We start from the raw sequence: 17316 nt of genomic DNA on the forward strand, positions 1-17316 counted from the left end.
TCCATGTGAAGGTCCTATTGTGTGAATCTGCAAATTGCTTGGAAAATCATACCCTGCAAGTAGGTTACTATGAGTATGGCAGGCTAGGAGTTAAATTAGAAGACAGAAAGAGGTCTCAAGTGATGTTGAGATGCAGGGAAAATTATTGAGAAAAAATTAGGATGAAAGATTTTATGGACAAGTTCACAGCATTGCACTGAGGCTTGAGGCTCGAATACAAGAATGATAAAGTGCATAAGTGCAGGATGGGAAACAGGAGCAGTTTTATGGAAAAGTGTACAGATGTTATTTCAGCACACAAGCAGAACATTAGTCAGCAATGTCATGCTATTGCAAGAAAGCAAACACCATACTGGGATGTATAAACAGCAAGTAACTTTGAAGACACATAAAATAATCCCATAAAGCCTCAGTGGGAGTATTGCGTCCAGTTTTGGGCACCATGCTTCAAGAAAAAAGTTAATAGACTAAGAAAGAGTCCAGAGGAGAGCAATGAAAATGGTCAGCAAGCTAGACAATGACCTGTGAGATGAGATTAAAATTAAATTCTATACATTTTTGTTAATTTAATCCAAAAATGAAGCCTGGTAAATACAGTGTTTGAACTGCCCTTGCCACTTATCTTTCATCCTAAGATCTCCTTATTGTTACTGCTTTGAACTCAAAACCAGCAATCTTTTTAATAAGGTGGGAACTTCAACATTGGAAGAGGATTTTCCCTTCTGTGATTACTAATCTCTATTTTTACTGGGAAAGTAAAACTAAAGGTAACTATAGATGCTCTTGGCTTTACTGAAGTTGTAGTTTTCTAGTAAGTAGTGTACAAAAGAGTGGTCTCCAATGTTAGACTAGTATTAGTATTCTACTGTTAGTATTATACTGTGTTAGTATTGCAGAAACTGGGAGCCCTGTGGTGATACATGCACCTACCCACCTACAGCAACACATCAGTGTTATCCTAACATAACAGAGGCACACACAGACCACCCAGCAATATCTTGGTTTCTGGGTGGGCCATTCTTAGGCTGATTCTTTCCCTTCAATTCTCATTTTTTAAATTGTTACCTAATAATATATTGTAGGAATCTAGTCATGATGACACAGAAAAAGGCAAATGGTGCAGTTCTAAAGCAATATGGAAGTTTGTCTCACAGGAAGGGGTGAAATAAATCGGTCTGAAGTGTTTCCACCTRCCCCCCTTCCCTTTTGAAGGAAAACTTCCTCCACTCTCCCCTTCTGAACCCTAACCTGGAACAGCTCTTCCTTCTCTGTTTAGCTATCACTTTTTTTACTGCACTCTGAGTTTTTCAGTTGCATTTTGACACTTCTTTTAGTTGCATCCTAGGATACCTGATAAGTTCTTGTCCTTCTTGTCAAAGCCATAGTAAGTGCCAGAAACCAGCTTCCCAGAGTCCTGTAGCATAATTCCAGGAGCATTAATTCCAGGGAGCTGGTCCAAAAAGCAAGTTCATTCACATTCTTATCTTCCATGAATAAACGGAGATAAAAAGAGTTAATAGCAGTCCTATAGAGCAGCAGCAGAATGAGCAGCAGAGGCCTAAAGCATGGGAAGAACTTGGGAGCTTAGTGTACATTTCAAAACTAAGTTGAGACCTGGCACTGTTTAGCACTGAAACATATTAATTCCTAAGGGAACTAATTCCAAAAGGACTTGAAATTCACTCAGCTTTGGAACTAGGATATTGAGGATACAGGATGGCTAAAAGCATTAGAAACATTCATTTGTCCTTTGGATCCAAATGTCAGAAACCTCATGCAACAAGAGTCCTGTGACAGCTGTCAAGTAAACTCACAACAACACTGGAAAGAGTGTGGACTGTGTAGCAGTGAGCTGTGTTCAGAGCCAGCAGTATATCCATGAGGTCCTGTAGTATTCATAGAATGTGTTGAGGCCTGGATTCCCTTTCCTCTGATCCAAAGGAACACACTATGTTCTTGTCCCCAGCCCAATCTTTGCTTTATTGACCAGAATCTTTCCTTGTATGATATTCCTTGAAAATAACAAAGGTATCCACAGAGGAAGAAGGAATTAAATACCTGCAGAATATGCTATATTTTCAGGACTACCTTTTATTTTGTCTTTCATTGCATGAGCTGCATTCTCTGTGATGAAAGTGGAGGCTGTGCTGGCTTCAGACCATTGTAGTAGACATATAATTAAACCCTTAAACATTTGCCACTTGCTATTTTTCTGCTACATTCTTTCTTCTTTGAAAGAAGATTAGGTAGCCATTGCTACCTACTGTCTCTTGTGTGACCTATTAGTTTATCTCAGCAGTACCCAAGCTCCACAGGACTATGAGCATGTGTTTTTTGCATAAGTTCGAATTGTTACATGTGCTCTATGTGTCTCTGACATGTTGAGGAACATTTAATGGGTAAGAAATGATATTCACTGCCTCAGGATCTCCCTTCTCTGTTGTGGTCCCAGGATGGTCAAGGGTTGGAGACTGGTTACTGATGCAGCACATCAAGCTGCTCTGCTGTGTGTTTAGAGAAAGACTAGCCAGGCTGAAAACAAAGGAAAATGTGGCAATTCTGTCCTGATGAGGTATCTGATGCCTGTTTGAACAATAGGAAGAGATATTTGTTGTAGTTGATATTTGTATAGACTCAGTAGCTGAGATTTTGGAGCTTTGTAGCAATTAAAACCACACAAAAGGAAACAGTTTTTAAGTAACACTGAACCAGGATCACACTGCAGCTGAAAAAAGATTTAGTAGTAGCCAACAGCAGCTTGGCTTTTCAAAAATGGCTATGTATTGATTTAAATCTTTAGCCAACTGCTATTCTTTTAGTTTTGTCCTTTTGTCAGGCTTCATTACACAGCTCAGTGATGTAATACATGCTGCATGACAAATTGTTGGCTATCTGCAGAATAACTGAAAAGCTTTCAACTAATTTTCTGTAATGATGAATCTGTTTATACAGTGCTGTTTCTTCATGAAATAGGCACAAAAATATCCACAATGAAGATATTCATGCCAGAAGATTCCCTGCCTCTTATGGCCAAGTAGGGGCAAACTAGAACAGTTCAAGGTCAGACTGTAAGTATCTTGAAGTACATTGGAATACACTTCAATACCTACATATTTTCCATACTTATATATTTTTCTATATATTTGTTTATATATATTTGTTATTTTTCCTTTGTTTTAAGAWGTAATATTTTCTTCCTCTCTTGGAGGCCAAAAACATGTAGTCCATCTGGTCTCATTTTCTTATAGCTGAGAATGGTATTGTCCGTTCTTTTAGCCTTCCTGTTCCTTACTTGCTTCTGTAGATAGGTGTCAGATGTTTTTTTTTCTCTGATACCTACCCTCTCCACTGTGCTGTGAGTTAAGAGCATGTGTCCCAGGAGATAAATTGTTAGATTTTTATTTGTTAATGTAAAAACTCATTAATATAGTAAGATGATTTTCATGCTGTATGTTAATAATATGTTTTTCCTTTTTTTTTTAAAAAAAAGAGGAACAGAAAAATAACAGCTGAGTTGTTTTTCAAGAATCTGATTTTTTTAGTTAGCCAATGTTCTTTATGTTATTGATGCTCTGTGGGTCATTTTTGATTCATTCCAGTTTAGAAGACAAAATTAGCTTAATTGACTCCTTGTTTCTTCATTGCCTCTTGATGAAAATCACGACCTAGCAAGGAAGTATTGTCTCAGCTGCCAGGACATGAAGTGGTGTTTAAAAATAAAATCTCTCATTCTAGAATTTTGGGGGCTTTTTGGACTTGTCTTTGGAACACTTCTGTGTATTTCAGCTTACAAGCCTTTTTTGTTCACACAGTTAGATATAGTTTCTTTTGACTGTCCTGTATGTAACCCTTCACTTTGCTTAATATGTAACCAGTATAGACTTCCATGTCCTTTGTTGCAGTTTAGCAAGTTTTTATGTCAGTGACATTGTTTGACTTTCTGTGCAGACTCAGTAACCTTAGTTTGGCTTCCTGTGGGGAGACAGATGATAAATCTATTTTGTCTTCTGGACCTTCCGGTTAATTCACTTTAAATCTCCCTCTCTGATAACATGCCAGTCATTTTCCAGAGTGCCAGGGAAAGAGATAACCACAAACCTCCAGATAACCACAGCAGTCATAATTGTCTGGTGGTTGCCCCAATAGGGACTCCCCTGCTTTGTGTCACAGCATCCCACATATAGGGATCTCTTCCTATAATGTGATTTGACATGCTGAGGGCTCTTGATGTAAAGCTAAAGAAAAGCTGACTTCCATGTAGCTTGTGGTATGGAAAAGATGTCTTTGACACCTTGGAATCTCTTCTGCTTCCTCGAGCTGCTAGCATGAAATGTGACCACACAAGTGCCCAGACTTGCATATTTGTGTGTAATATTTCATGGCATGTCTGTTAGTCTCCTGATTTTCTACTTACTTCGATTCATCTGTGGCATTACCTCAAACTTGCCTTCTTTGAAAAGAAAAGTTAAAAGTTAAAGTTAAGGTAATCTACTTTTTGAGTGCTAAAATGAAAGCTTTTCAGTGATATATTTGAACACTTGTTACTTCTTTTACAGATCACAGTTATTTGTAAATCATGCACTATTCTGGGCAAGCTATTCCATATATTGCTATTTGTTCCTTGTCTGGTTTCATAACTCTTAATAAATAGGGGGAAAATGTATTTCACTCAGTTTGAACTATGATCTGAATCTCAATATGACATAGCAAACTCATATGAAATGCATTCATTTTAAAGTGAATTTAAGATGTGATAGAGTGTGAGGATTATCTGTGGATATGATGAAGTAACATGTATCATGGATAGTGGTGATATGAAATCTATGCTGAGATTTCAATGTGTATGTAAAGAATGGTGTTCTACATTGTTAGTTTATAAAAGAGAATTTTTGTTCCTAAAGGAAATCTTTGTTTCTTTTAATCCAGTTAAATAATATTCCATATCTAAAAAGTGTTCAACTATGTTAGCAGACATAGGTATGGTGTAGTGATCTAAAGGATACATCTGCCAGTAGCAGGACTTAGCTGTTTATAAAGTTATAATCCTGAACACCAACATTAACAAGTAAGCCACTCTCTGGTCAAACTGTTAACATTACTAATTTTCAAATGTCAAGAATACATGTGTACTGTTGCAAAGCAATGAAAAGTGAAGTTTGAAATCTTTAGTTTTCGCCCACTGCAAAGTGGTAAGACTCTAACACATAAACTATGGTATGCTGTATTGAGAGAAAGATATTCTTCTCTTAATACTTTTATATAACTATACTATTTTGTAGGTTGTCTTAACTGACAGATAGAACTGTTTTAAAAGATTTCCTTTTCTCAGTCAGAACCTGAATCAAAACTTTTAAAACTGAGAAAAATCCCTTTTCATTTATTATCACTTTTTACCTTGTCCCATCTCACCCCTCCTGCAGTTATTTCTGCTCTGATACTTAATAAGTGTGGCTCAGGGCTTCATAAGAAAATCTTTTATTGTGACATTTCCAAACTCTGGACATGTGGACAGGTCTAGGAAGCACATAGTTTATTATCATTTTCTGAACAAGCCTCCAAAATTTATACTACCATGGTATGAATTGATATCTGGTCTTTGAAAGCAAAGTTTCAAGATAGGTAAATCTATGAAAGGCTGAAAATGTATGATACGTAGTTACTGAATCAGACTGAATCCATTTTTATACAGTGTAAAAAAGCATATTCAAGCTTAGTTAATACATCTGTGACTATTGCTATGTTAATTTCCGAAGATTGATATGAATTGATGTCTTCTGTTACTTATACCAAGAAAATGTAGAAAATGATTTTTTCATCCAGCTACGGATAATTTTTCACTTGTCACTTTCTGATTTACATTAAACTGTGGTGATTTTCTTCTCTAAAGCATTTTATTGAGGTCATCACTCAATTTCAGACTTTTTAATGTTGGAATTAGTTCTCACTTAATCCTGAGTTGCTTATAGCACATTGGTCTGACATCCTGGGAAACTTTAATATTATCACCGAAGCAAAGTTTGTTTTAGCATAACCAGGTTTCTCTCTGCTTTCTAGGCAACATCATTCTGCTCCAAACATCCAGAGCCAAGACCTATCTGTGCATTTTAGGAGCTTTCTTCATTTTGTTCAGTATTTCCACATCTCAACATGGAGGCTGATATCTAACTTGCTTCTTCCACCTCCTAAGACCACCGAATTCTTTTCCACAGGTAACTAGGATGCACTGAAACAAGTAGGATACTATACTTATTTCTTTTTCAGCTGTAGCTCTTTTCCACTGTACACTTCATTAGATAGTGAACATTTTTAGGCATCAGTGTAATGGCAAACAATGGTACAATAAAATCCTAAGCCCCACCTCACCATGGGATGACCTAAATAATTCATTTGCTCATGTGAAATGGCTTGTTTTCCCTGTGCCAAAATGCTAGATGTAGGTATACTGAGAAAAGCTAGTGTCTGATTCCACTTTCAGAAATCAGACAATATAGCCCATGGTCCAGCATTCGCTTCCTACAAGAGAAAAACATGGTGCATTTGACATATTGGATGTGGTTTTTGCTCATTGACACAGAGCAGCAGAAGCCTCAGCCAGTTTAAAGTCCATTAAGGTAATACCATAGCAATGCTTCAAGCTGGTGAAATGAAGCTCACTAGTGCTCTGTCTAGCAGAAAGTATCTGGAAGCCTTGGACCTCTTGGGAAAAAGCAACATAATCAACAAATTTTATTTTTCTCTGAATCCCAGTACAAAGGATTGATTGTCTTGAATGTCTTGAATTGTCTTGGTCTTGATGATGATACATTGAACATAGACAGGTCCAGACATATCAAGTTTTGCAGACTTGTGAAGATCTCATGCCACCTAGGTTGAGACTTTCATATAACCTTTGGCCAAGGTTGTCTTTGACTTCAAACTTTTGCTATATCTAGTAGACAGATGAATGAACAGGAAGGAAGGAAAAAAAAGTCTCTGTTTCTGGATCGCAAACTTAAAAAAAAATAGAAACAAAAACCAAAAAAACCTATCAAGCTTCCCACTCTTCAATTTTTTAGAAATTTCCAGACTGCAGTGACCAAATCAGCCTGTTGGTAGAACAAAATAGGAAAAAGTAATCATCTATCATTTTAAATTTTGGAATAAATCCTATCTATCAGAGGCATAGGGAACAGTTATCCTTGAAGTCACTTTTATTTTAAACATTGGTTCACCGAGATACAGAAATCTTCATAGTCAGAAATAATAGAGGCAAGAACACTTTGGGAAAAGTCATATAGGTTAAAAGCCAGACAAGTCATGTACTTTGTGATCAGTTTGCAAAATCAAGTAGTCTGTATTCCTGTGCCAAGATAGCATATTGAATGACTGTAGTAGAAACAGCATCCTGCCAAGCAACTTGCAAAAAAAGCATGTCTTAGCTTATAAAAAAGTCTAACGTAAGTACATAAATCTGCATATGCTGCACTGTGCATTAGAGAGGCACCTGTATCTTGAAATTCAGTAACAGCCTTACAGTGTAGCTCTCAGCTACACTTGCTGTTACGGCATTTTGTAAAACTTAACTGGACTTGCTCAGAAGTTTCTTTAGTGTGCACTGTTATCTGCAAGTCTTTCTTGAAAGAGGAGCTGTGTGGGTAGTTTTTGGTTTCAGTCTCCTTTTTTTCTGTGAAGGTGGAAAAAGGTATTACAAAATGGCAATAATTTTCCTTATGTGAATGTAAGAACTCCTTTCTCCAGAGTTCTACTTTTAAGTAGCCACTAGAGTTTGCTGTAACAGTGGCACAAACCTCACAAATATGTTGTAAATAAGGAGTGCTGTGCACCGTCACTGCCTTTGAATGAGAAGTAGAGTTTAGGGCTAAATGCGTATCAGTCAAATGACATCACGTTATGCCAAGTTTCAGTCCAATGTGAATGTTTATGGCCTCCAAAAATTCTATTATAACATAAAGACTGCCAGATTCTGAAGTTCAGTGGTGTTACTGGGCTCTCAGTATAATACAAATGTTTTCTTTCTTCCTATGATTTATGGCCCTGTCTTTACAGCTTTTATTTTCCTGGGATGTTGGGCAGTCAAGCAGAGTTCTAAGCATACCAAACCTCTAACTGACAGCTATCTCACTGGTACAAGAAGAAGGGAGATTTGTTGGTCAAAGTACCCAGCTGACCCAAGAAAATAGCTTACACTTTAGCTTGACCTTGATAAAGAAAAGTGCAGTTAAAAATATCACAAGTCCAAATATGCAAACCACAGAGTGTTGAAGCCAAATATGGGACACATGAATGGTGCAAAAGTTTGGATCAGCACTTTTTCCAAGAAGATAGAAGAATTTATACAAGGTAGAGTTGTTAATTTAATTTTTATACTCTGTAACAATAAGCAGATCGTTAGAAAGTTAAGATCTTTTGAAAGTGAAATCATTGACAAAGTGCAGTGCTTATTACTAAAGAAATCTGTGCCATGATTCCTTAAAGAATGTCATTAGTAAGGCAGGGAATACCCTGCTGATATAACTAAGACATAAGTACATTGAAGACATTAGGTAAGTTAGGAATTGTAATATTGTAACTTAATGTGCACACCACATACTAGAAGCAGTCTGCTGTTAGTGTTCTTTAATTCTGAAATTAAATCTTGCTTTAACACAGTCCTGAGGAAGAACTTTTTTTTTTTTAAAAAAAACATGCTATGTATCCAACATAATTTTCATTGCTCATTAATACAGTGTAATTTCACACTGTTGTCAGTGGAAACATTTGCTTTTTATCTGACTGGTCATTTTTGGATTTTATTCTTAAAGCACTTTTAGACATTGTACAACTTCTTTCTCATATTTTCATGCCAGCTTAGGTCTAGCCTGACCTGGCTCTGTTTCAGGGCATGTATTTTTATTCTCTGAATTCTTACTGCTGAAGCTGTTTTAGACAGAGGTTGCCAATTTATTTTCTGTTCGCTAATCACTTTGAGCCAAGTCTGACCTAGATAGTAGTTTTCCTTCCTCTCAGAAATAAAAATATATTTGTTGAGGAATAAGAGCTGTGCAGGATTATAGTGATATATGACGGTGTCATCAATGTCTTTAGAAGCTTGTAAAAAGGTATCCAATATCCATAGATCATCTGAATACAGAGAAGTTTGCAAAACCATGTGTCATACTCTTACATATCATGCTAAACAAAGTTTGAAACTCCTATGGTTTGGGGATCAAGTTTGAATAGGGTGGAATACAGTTGGCATTTTAAGCAAAACAGGTCAGAAATGCAGCTTCCATTCCATACAAGGCGTGTAACAGAAAAACAAGTATCTTTTTTCATAGTAAAGATTGTAACATTTGGAGAGAACAAATCATTTTGAAAAGATATTTTAAGTAATAAATTTTAATTCAAGGGAGCTGCAATGTTTTTCTCTGAAATTATGAGTTTGATCTTTTCTGATAATGTGCCTCTTTTAGCTTATGGCATATTTAGGTGATAAATGTACTTAAAAGTACATTTAATTTGATTTCTTTCAGTCCTTGAATATTATTTAAAAAGAGGTTGATTGTTACATGCTACCAACAGAAAGCTTAGTTTCAGGCTTGTAATTGTGAATTTTTCACAGATGTTCTTGGAGATGAAGTGGAAAGCAACTATTTGCAGCATGTATGCATGTAGAGGAGAAATATGGCTATCTAACATGACTCACTAACCAGCATAACAGTCCTTTGCTGTTATCCCATAAGCACTGTTCCACAGAAGCATGAGGGCTTTCTGGTATTTTTCAAGCTTCTACTCCCCTTGCATCTTGTGTACCTTTCCACTACTTGAGCAGAAGATGATGTGAAAAAACAAACAAACAGAAAAAACAAAACAAACAAACAAACAAAAAAAAACAGAGCAGTTTCAAGTCCACAAGTTTATTAGGGAATAAGCAATGACAAGCCAAACTGGCTGCAGGCACAGGGATCTAGTCTTCAACTGACCAAACCCCTGAGATCAGTAGGCAAAAGTCTTGTCTCTCTAAACCATGCATTCCAGAATCGAGCCTGTAAGAGTTTCTTCTTAGTAAGAGGCTTCTACAGCCTAAGTTATTGATGGTGGACTTTTCTGGTGTCTTATGACAAATTTCTTTTAAAAGTATTATTGCTATGGCCATTGAGAAAACCCAGGTCCCTTGTTAATGCTGAACCTCGCATCAGTGCCAGAGTTTTCTCATCTTCCTAAACACTACTAAAACTTTAGATTGATACTGTCTCTGGTTTAGGAACAGTTCAGTGGCTTTAGATTTTATTTCTCTCAGGGCTGTTGTCACAGTTATCTTCCTGTCCTACATCTATGCAGACTAGATCCTTAAATTAGTTATGTGAGTGTTTTTTCAAGTTCTCCTCCTTCCTGCTTTTTGTACACTCTATGTAAATATCTCTTCCCAGATAGCTGGTGGCAAAAGACCCAAAGCTATCTTAAATTCTTGTGTCATGGAGAAAAAATCTACTCTGTAGCCATGCTTCTTGTAATTGGTTTAAAGAAACTTAATTCGGGATCATACCTCAATGACTGTTCTTGTTGTATAGAATGGATGCTATTCTAATATGCACAATAAATACATTGTTGCTCATGAAGTTTTAAAAACAAGTTTTACTGAAGTATTTTCTTCAGTAAGAAGCTACTTAAGATAAAATAATCCAAAATCCAGGTATTCAATAATAAGAAGAAAACTGAGAAGTTGTAGCTCTAGAAGAAACTTTGAAGCTGTAAATATTGCACTGAATTACAGTTGTCCATAAAAACCGAATGGAGGCTGCCCACATACCTTAGCATAGATCTTGTAGAGTGATTGCATATAGAATATCAAACTGCTTTATGAACACACCTAGGTGACCTGTTTCAGAGAGCTTAAAGAAAAGCAACAAAAACAGCTAGGTTGTGGCGATTCCAATAAGAAAAGGGAGTAGAAGACCAAAGCCTACTTATTTTAGAAGGGTGTGAGCACCAAAAATGGAGAACTCCATTTTGCAATGAAAGTAGGGTCTAGTATTAATCTAATTAGGAAAAACTAGAACATTTGATGTATTTCCTTTTATATTATAGAACAGTCTATTAAGAAAAAGGGAATTGTTTCTACTTTTTAAAAAACTTAGAACTAGGCTAGACAGTTTTAGGGATATACTGTAAGGAGAAATCTTGCATTAGGCATGACTAGAAGTGTAGAAGATAACAAGTTTTCAAGCATTCAGTTCATTGTTCCTTTGGACTCTCCAATTGTATGGTTAGTTCTACCTTTTGTTTGTCTTACCTTTTTTTGTCTGCATTTGGTTTCTTCAAGTGAGCTGTGGCTCTCAGATGAGTGAAAAGGGCAGTTAACACATCAAAATGATAAAACTTCCCTGCAGAGAAAACGTTTATTAAACAATGGATTATTTTAAATAAATGTGATTTAAAACATATGGAAATAATACAACATCTTGCATAACACTAATAAATTCAGAGATACTCTTTACTAGTAATTACTGTGTATCTGAAGAGATACTCCTGCTTATTTAAAACATAGCTGTGACTTCTGTTGAATATTTTATTTATACTATGTAAATAAAATTTAAATTTGTTTTAATATATGATTTTGCATCTTTTTATAATTTAAATATGCATTTTGTGCAATTATTTCATTTATGATAAATCCCCATTAGTTTTGAAATTTTATGCTGTGATGTACTACTACATTCACCAGGCTGTTATGCTTTCAAAGCAGAGTAGATCTGTGCGGGTATAATGTTACTGTGCATTTTTTACCTCCTACTTCTATAAAATTCTGCAGCTAAGGGATAGCATAAACAGATAACTGGAACTTAGTGAAAGCAGAAATAAAACTGACCCTACTCCTTAGTACTCCACATGCTTTAACCATGAAATCCATCTGCCTCTCCCTGAGATAGAATAATGAGAGAGAGGCTGAAATTCAGAATGTGCTGCTAGGTTCCCTCTGAGTTTGATTGCAAGTTGACTGTTTACTTTTTGAATTCCAGTTAAGCAATAATTATGGAGATACAGCTATTGAGGTGATCTTTTTTGTCAAAGAGCCTGGGAGTTGCAGACACTGCTTCCTATCTCTCCTTTCATGAAATTGAATTGCTACTTTTGAGCCCGATAAATCTGACTGTGTTTTATTTGTCTTGCCAACAGCTCCTTAAAATTGGTTTGCATTCCTCTGTTCAGCATTTCCTAGGCATGTGGAGGAGTAGGCCTGCAGCAGAAATGCTGTGGAAGAAAACGAGTTGAGGAAGTTCTGAATATCTGGGGGAGGGACAAGGGAGATCCCAACTTGGATAGCATTCATTTTGTTCAGTGTTGTGTGGGAAATGATAAGAAGAAAGGAAAAAAAGGGGAACACTGAAAATATGTATTCTGGAATGCACTTAATGAAACTCTTCAAAATAAACCAAGTTTTTCCATTTTGAACCTTATAAAAGGGATATGGACAACCGACAGAATGGTACTCGCTAATCAATGAGTGTTGGGAATAATTAATTTAGTCCCACAGTAGTTTGCGGTCATTTGATTGTGTGTCTCTCTTCCCTGGATTCCTCAACCTATTTCAAGGCAATCTAACAAGACTTTTTGAGGGTTTAATATTCAAATTATATTTATTCAAATTATTTAAATTGATTTTAAATTAAAATTAATTAAAAAAATTTAAATAAAATTATTTAAATATTCTTGCACTTTATTTTTATTAAATCTGCCCAGAATTTGCTTAAAGGCTTTGAACTTTTTTAGGTCTCAAAAAGGAATTTTGAAAAATACTTTTCAAGCTTCTGTATAATGAGAGTATGACTGATGTGTTACAGTTCCATCCCCTGAGTCAGAGATTATTCAAACACATAGTAAAACAAAAAGCTTGCCAAAATTCTTACAGTTATTGGAAGAAGAAAAAGAAAGAACATAACAAAATTATCTGAGAAAAAACTAGCAGAAGTTTTTTAGAGCAGATGTTGATTTCCTATTCCTTTTCTTCCTTCTCCACTTCCTTCTCATTCCTTTCCACCACCCAGGGGGGGTCTTCTGTGTAAATTATAGGACTGATGAATTATCCCCAGTAAGGATCATTTTTTGGATTTGTCTCTTTTAAACCCATATTTGAATAACTCCCTTCCCTCTAACCTTTCTTCTCTCCATGTAAAACAATTCAAGATTGTTTTTAGTGATCAAGACTAGCTGTAATATTATATTGATATCAATGGAAAGGCTTTAGAAAACATACACTGAGAGTGTGGATCCAAAGTGATTTAAGAGAAGCTAAGAGCATGTGGTTCCTGAAAGGAGAAGACCTGTCTCCCCCTACCTCTTGACTGTGCATCCTGCCTCTTCCCTCCATTTAAGACTAACACCAATGTGGTGAGTTGAATCTGTGCTATGACCCAGTTTAAAACTTCTTGCTTATTCCTTCCCATTCCCCTTCCCCTCCTCCTTCTTCTCCCACTTCCCCTTCCTCTTCCTTTCCTATTTTTTTATTTAGTCAAAAATGCTTTATGCTTGCTCTTTAGCAGACCACATCTCACCAAATTTCATTTTAAAAAGAGCAGGTAGAAATCACTTATAGACATCAAGCTGAGGGTGATATTATTGTAGYCCAAGTTAACCTTTCTTCCTCTAGTTCGAACTCAGCCAAAAGGGAAGGAATTTCAGGCAGGAGGCAGGAGTAGGTGAAATATGCCAGGGTTATTTTTCTTCCAGGTGTTTCAAAGTGCTGTAAGGCTTGTGTACAGAATTTGGATTTCAATAGTCCAGTTTGGGCCAGGACTGTGTATAGGTAGTTCTTTCATTAACTTTAGTTAGGTGCTAGTTTGGTTGTCCAAGAGCCTTGGGTACTCTCCTCTTGCAAAATTGTTATGTTTCTCTGAAATACACAAATGAGAAAGATCAAAGCCAATTACTCTCAAGCAGGAACAAATTCTTGACATGTGCAGGAAGCACAATGGGTTGTGAGGAAGCATTGAATATATTGAACAGGACAGAAAAACTGTAATATTTCCTTGAGGGTGAGACAAAATTAGAGAAACTGATGCACTTTATGTCTTTATTGCTCTAAAGAAATATTTTGATTGCTGTCCTAGTACATATTGTGTATAGGTTTTTTACATCAGGCACTGTGCTGTGTTACATCTGAATAACAGCACAAGCAGTTCAGTGTTCAGACTGTAGCTTGTTCAAATTTCGCTGCTTTAAGAAGTATTTGTCCTGTCCTAGGTCTCTGGTTGACATGGAGTTAAGCAGGCTAGTTAGTAGGGCCAGTTCCACCTGTGATTGAGGTTCATACTTTCCATTCACAGTGCAGTGCCACAGCTTAATGCCGTTTTTATGATCCCTTGTGGCAGAGTCAGCTGTTCAGCAGATCATAGCAGTATCTGCAATGGGGTTTCACAGAAAGAGCCAATGTAAAGAAATGAATAAGTCTCATAGCGCGCAAGACTTTGCAGACCTGAACTCTTAGCTAGGGCTGATTAGTTATGTCTTACGTCCCCAGAAATATGAGACCAAATAGAAGCACAGCGGCTGCTCCTTCTAGAGGAGTCACTATTTGTGATTGCTCATGTAGCATTTCTCTCGTTGCTTTTCCTCTGCTGAAAACAGAAATCAGGGCAGTGTCTGCAGTGCGTCATTCATCCAACATGGATCATGTAACTGTTATCCTGAATATACAATATGCTCAGTTCCAATTTGCCCTGAATAAAGATAGCAAAAAGAGCAGCCAAGCTTCCCAGGGACAATTCTGCTGTCAGTGCTCCAGCTAAAACAGCTATGACTCAGCACCTTTTTTTTCCTCATCAGTGGCCTCTCTGTTCCCCATGCATGTCTGGTCTTTATTTCCAGTGTGAGGGAATTTAAATGGCAAGAATTCCCACTGTGGCTTAATATAGATATTTATCAGGTAATTTACAGCATTTTTGATGTTGTTTGTTATATGACTTTGCCGACCACAACTGCAAATGACTTTTAACGCTGGGACAGCCACTTAGAGGTTGCAGCCTCAAGTCATCTTCAGTATCTGCTTCTGGATGCTATGTATTTTGTTCTCTCACCTGTGTACCTGCTTGTTTAATATTCATATTGAAAAGAGAGTAGGAATCGTTTCACAGTTTTTGCCTCCCGTTTGCTCTTTTCTTTTGCTTTCTAATAAAGCAATAGTCACACATGCTTCAGTACTTCTGCTAAGCTGTTTGTGATATCTTGTTCACATGGAAGTCGATGGGACTTTTGCCATTAGATTCAGCAACTAGCCTTTCTGTGGGATTGGATAACTCTCTGTAATGCTTATGTTTTTTATTAAGATGCTTTGCTCTAAAAATATTGAATTTGTAAGAAATGGTCTAATTACTATTCTTTATTTTAATGCACAGTAAAAACATGGAAAWTTTTTTTCTCATACTGGGCAAAAGACTGCTGTATTAAACCTCATACTGAGCAAGAGACTGTTATATTAAACCTGCACAAATGTGAGAATTTATCTTTTATCTTGAAGCTAAAACCCACAGGAATGCTGAAAAATCAGTGACGTGTATCAAACACTCAATTTTTTTATGGCCTTGTTCAAAAGGGGAATGTTGTATGTGCAGAGTATTCTACTACTACATACTAGCTGTTTTTGCTACAGTATTATTTAGTGATTGATCTTACATAGTGCACAAAGAAGTTAGACTGTCTCAGCCTGCAAATTACTAGCCATGCAAACAACACAGGCAGAGACAGGAAAAAGAGATCTGACATAACCAGTGTGACTGGTGTGATATTTCTAAAAATTTTATATTTAAGTCTTGCTTAGCTAAAATTTCCAGGTGCCCTACATGCTAGTTTCCCATATCTTTTAATATAAGTTCAAATTAACGTCTTCAGTGTCCAAAAGTGTGGTGGTGGCTGAGTAGTCCAAATGAATAGCACAAAGTTGCTGCCATAAAATGGTCATTATCTAAGCTCCTGATCTTGCAGACACCCAACCATATACATAGATTTGCTCCTGTGAATGGCTTTATTGCTTTCATTAGAACTTCTTGAGTAGATAAAATTATACACTACTTAAAGGTTTAAAAGTTTAGGGCCTAAAACTAAACATGATATGAATTAGAGGAGAGAAGGAAAAAAAAATAATTGAAACATCAGTGACGTGGCTGTTAGAGGTCACCTTGTTCATTTTGTTACTAATAAGGTATGGAATGAGATACCTGAGGATTTTTATCTCTTTATGATTTAAGTGTTTTTTCATAGTTTAATCAGATTTTATTTTGTCTTTTAAAAGTTTTTTTGATAAAACTAGTAATAAGCCTACTATCAAGAAAATTATTTTATTTGCTTATATATATCAGAATCATTTTCTGTAACTTACTTTATGCAAGCAGAAGAGAAAATTAAGGCATAAAGAATACACATACTTGGGGAATATATACTGGGACACTACTACTATAAATATTTTCAGTCTACTTTCCTAAAGCAGTAAGTCTTAGGTGAGATCAATGTCTTTTGTCTATTAACATTTTCTCCTCAAAACTTCAAACTCATGGTAAATTTTGACCAAAACTGACAGATGTACAGCAATGCTTTTGTGTATTTTTGAACAGATCAGCCACTAATGAAAAAAGGAACCTTAAATTTAAGGTGAGGCCTCTACTGAAGGAAAAGCCGAAGCAACTATTAACCAGTCTGTTAGAGAAGAATCAGCTAGTCAAGTTAACCCAGGTATGTAGCCACCAAGAAACTATGTAGATCCAGACCAACCTAGAGGGCAGATGACAGAAACAGAGTCTTTATTAGAGGTGCTATCCATGGAACAGAATGTTTCTCTATATTTACACATAAACTCCAATTTAATGGGAGTAAGCTACCCGCCCTCCAGTCAGATCATATATGGAGAGGTTGTTTGTTTTTCAATGAGACCATTTTCAATGATCTCAGGCCTCTTTAATGTAATTAGGTGCTCTATGCTCTACAGAAGCAAAACAAAAAGGAGAAATACCATGGTGGTTGAATTATAACTATCCACTTTGACCCAGGAACAAATCTTGTAGCAGGTAAAAATCTTGTAGCCTCCTCACAGTTGTGGAAGCTGAGGGAAGGGCATAGGATCCAGTCCTTCTAGTGGATTCTCTAAACACAAACCCATGTTTTTTCCCCCCAGCCTCTGCCTACACTGCAAATCAAATGCAAATAGAATAATATAAGGCAGCCTGTTAAATCATGGTGATATAAGCAGCTGGAGAACATGGAAGCTGCTATGGGAGACAGACAGGTGAATCAACTTTACTCCTAGTGCAAATTAATGGGGAAGAGGAAGGAAGGTAATTTAATACTACA

General features: G+C 36.4%; 1 protein-coding gene across 1 annotated transcript in view; it reads left to right on the plus strand.

The window, feature by feature from the left end:
* Nucleotides 1–8264: 8264 nt before the first annotated feature.
* Nucleotides 8265–17316, plus strand: part of LOC146589364 (potassium voltage-gated channel subfamily KQT member 1-like) — a gene marked incomplete at its 3' end in the record, with an annotated part of 103956 nt that continues 94904 nt past the window's right edge. The window contains exon 1 of the mRNA XM_085316351.1: nt 8265–8340. Coding sequence (XP_085172477.1) covers nt 8271–8340 — 70 coding nt within the window. The remainder of the gene's footprint in view (nt 8341–17316) is intronic.

The sequence above is a fragment of the Rhea americana genome, unplaced genomic scaffold (assembly GCF_003343005.1).
Source record: "Rhea americana isolate MKP2758 unplaced genomic scaffold, rheAme1 scaffold_465, whole genome shotgun sequence".
NCBI classification, from domain to species: Eukaryota; Metazoa; Chordata; class Aves; order Rheiformes; family Rheidae; genus Rhea; species Rhea americana.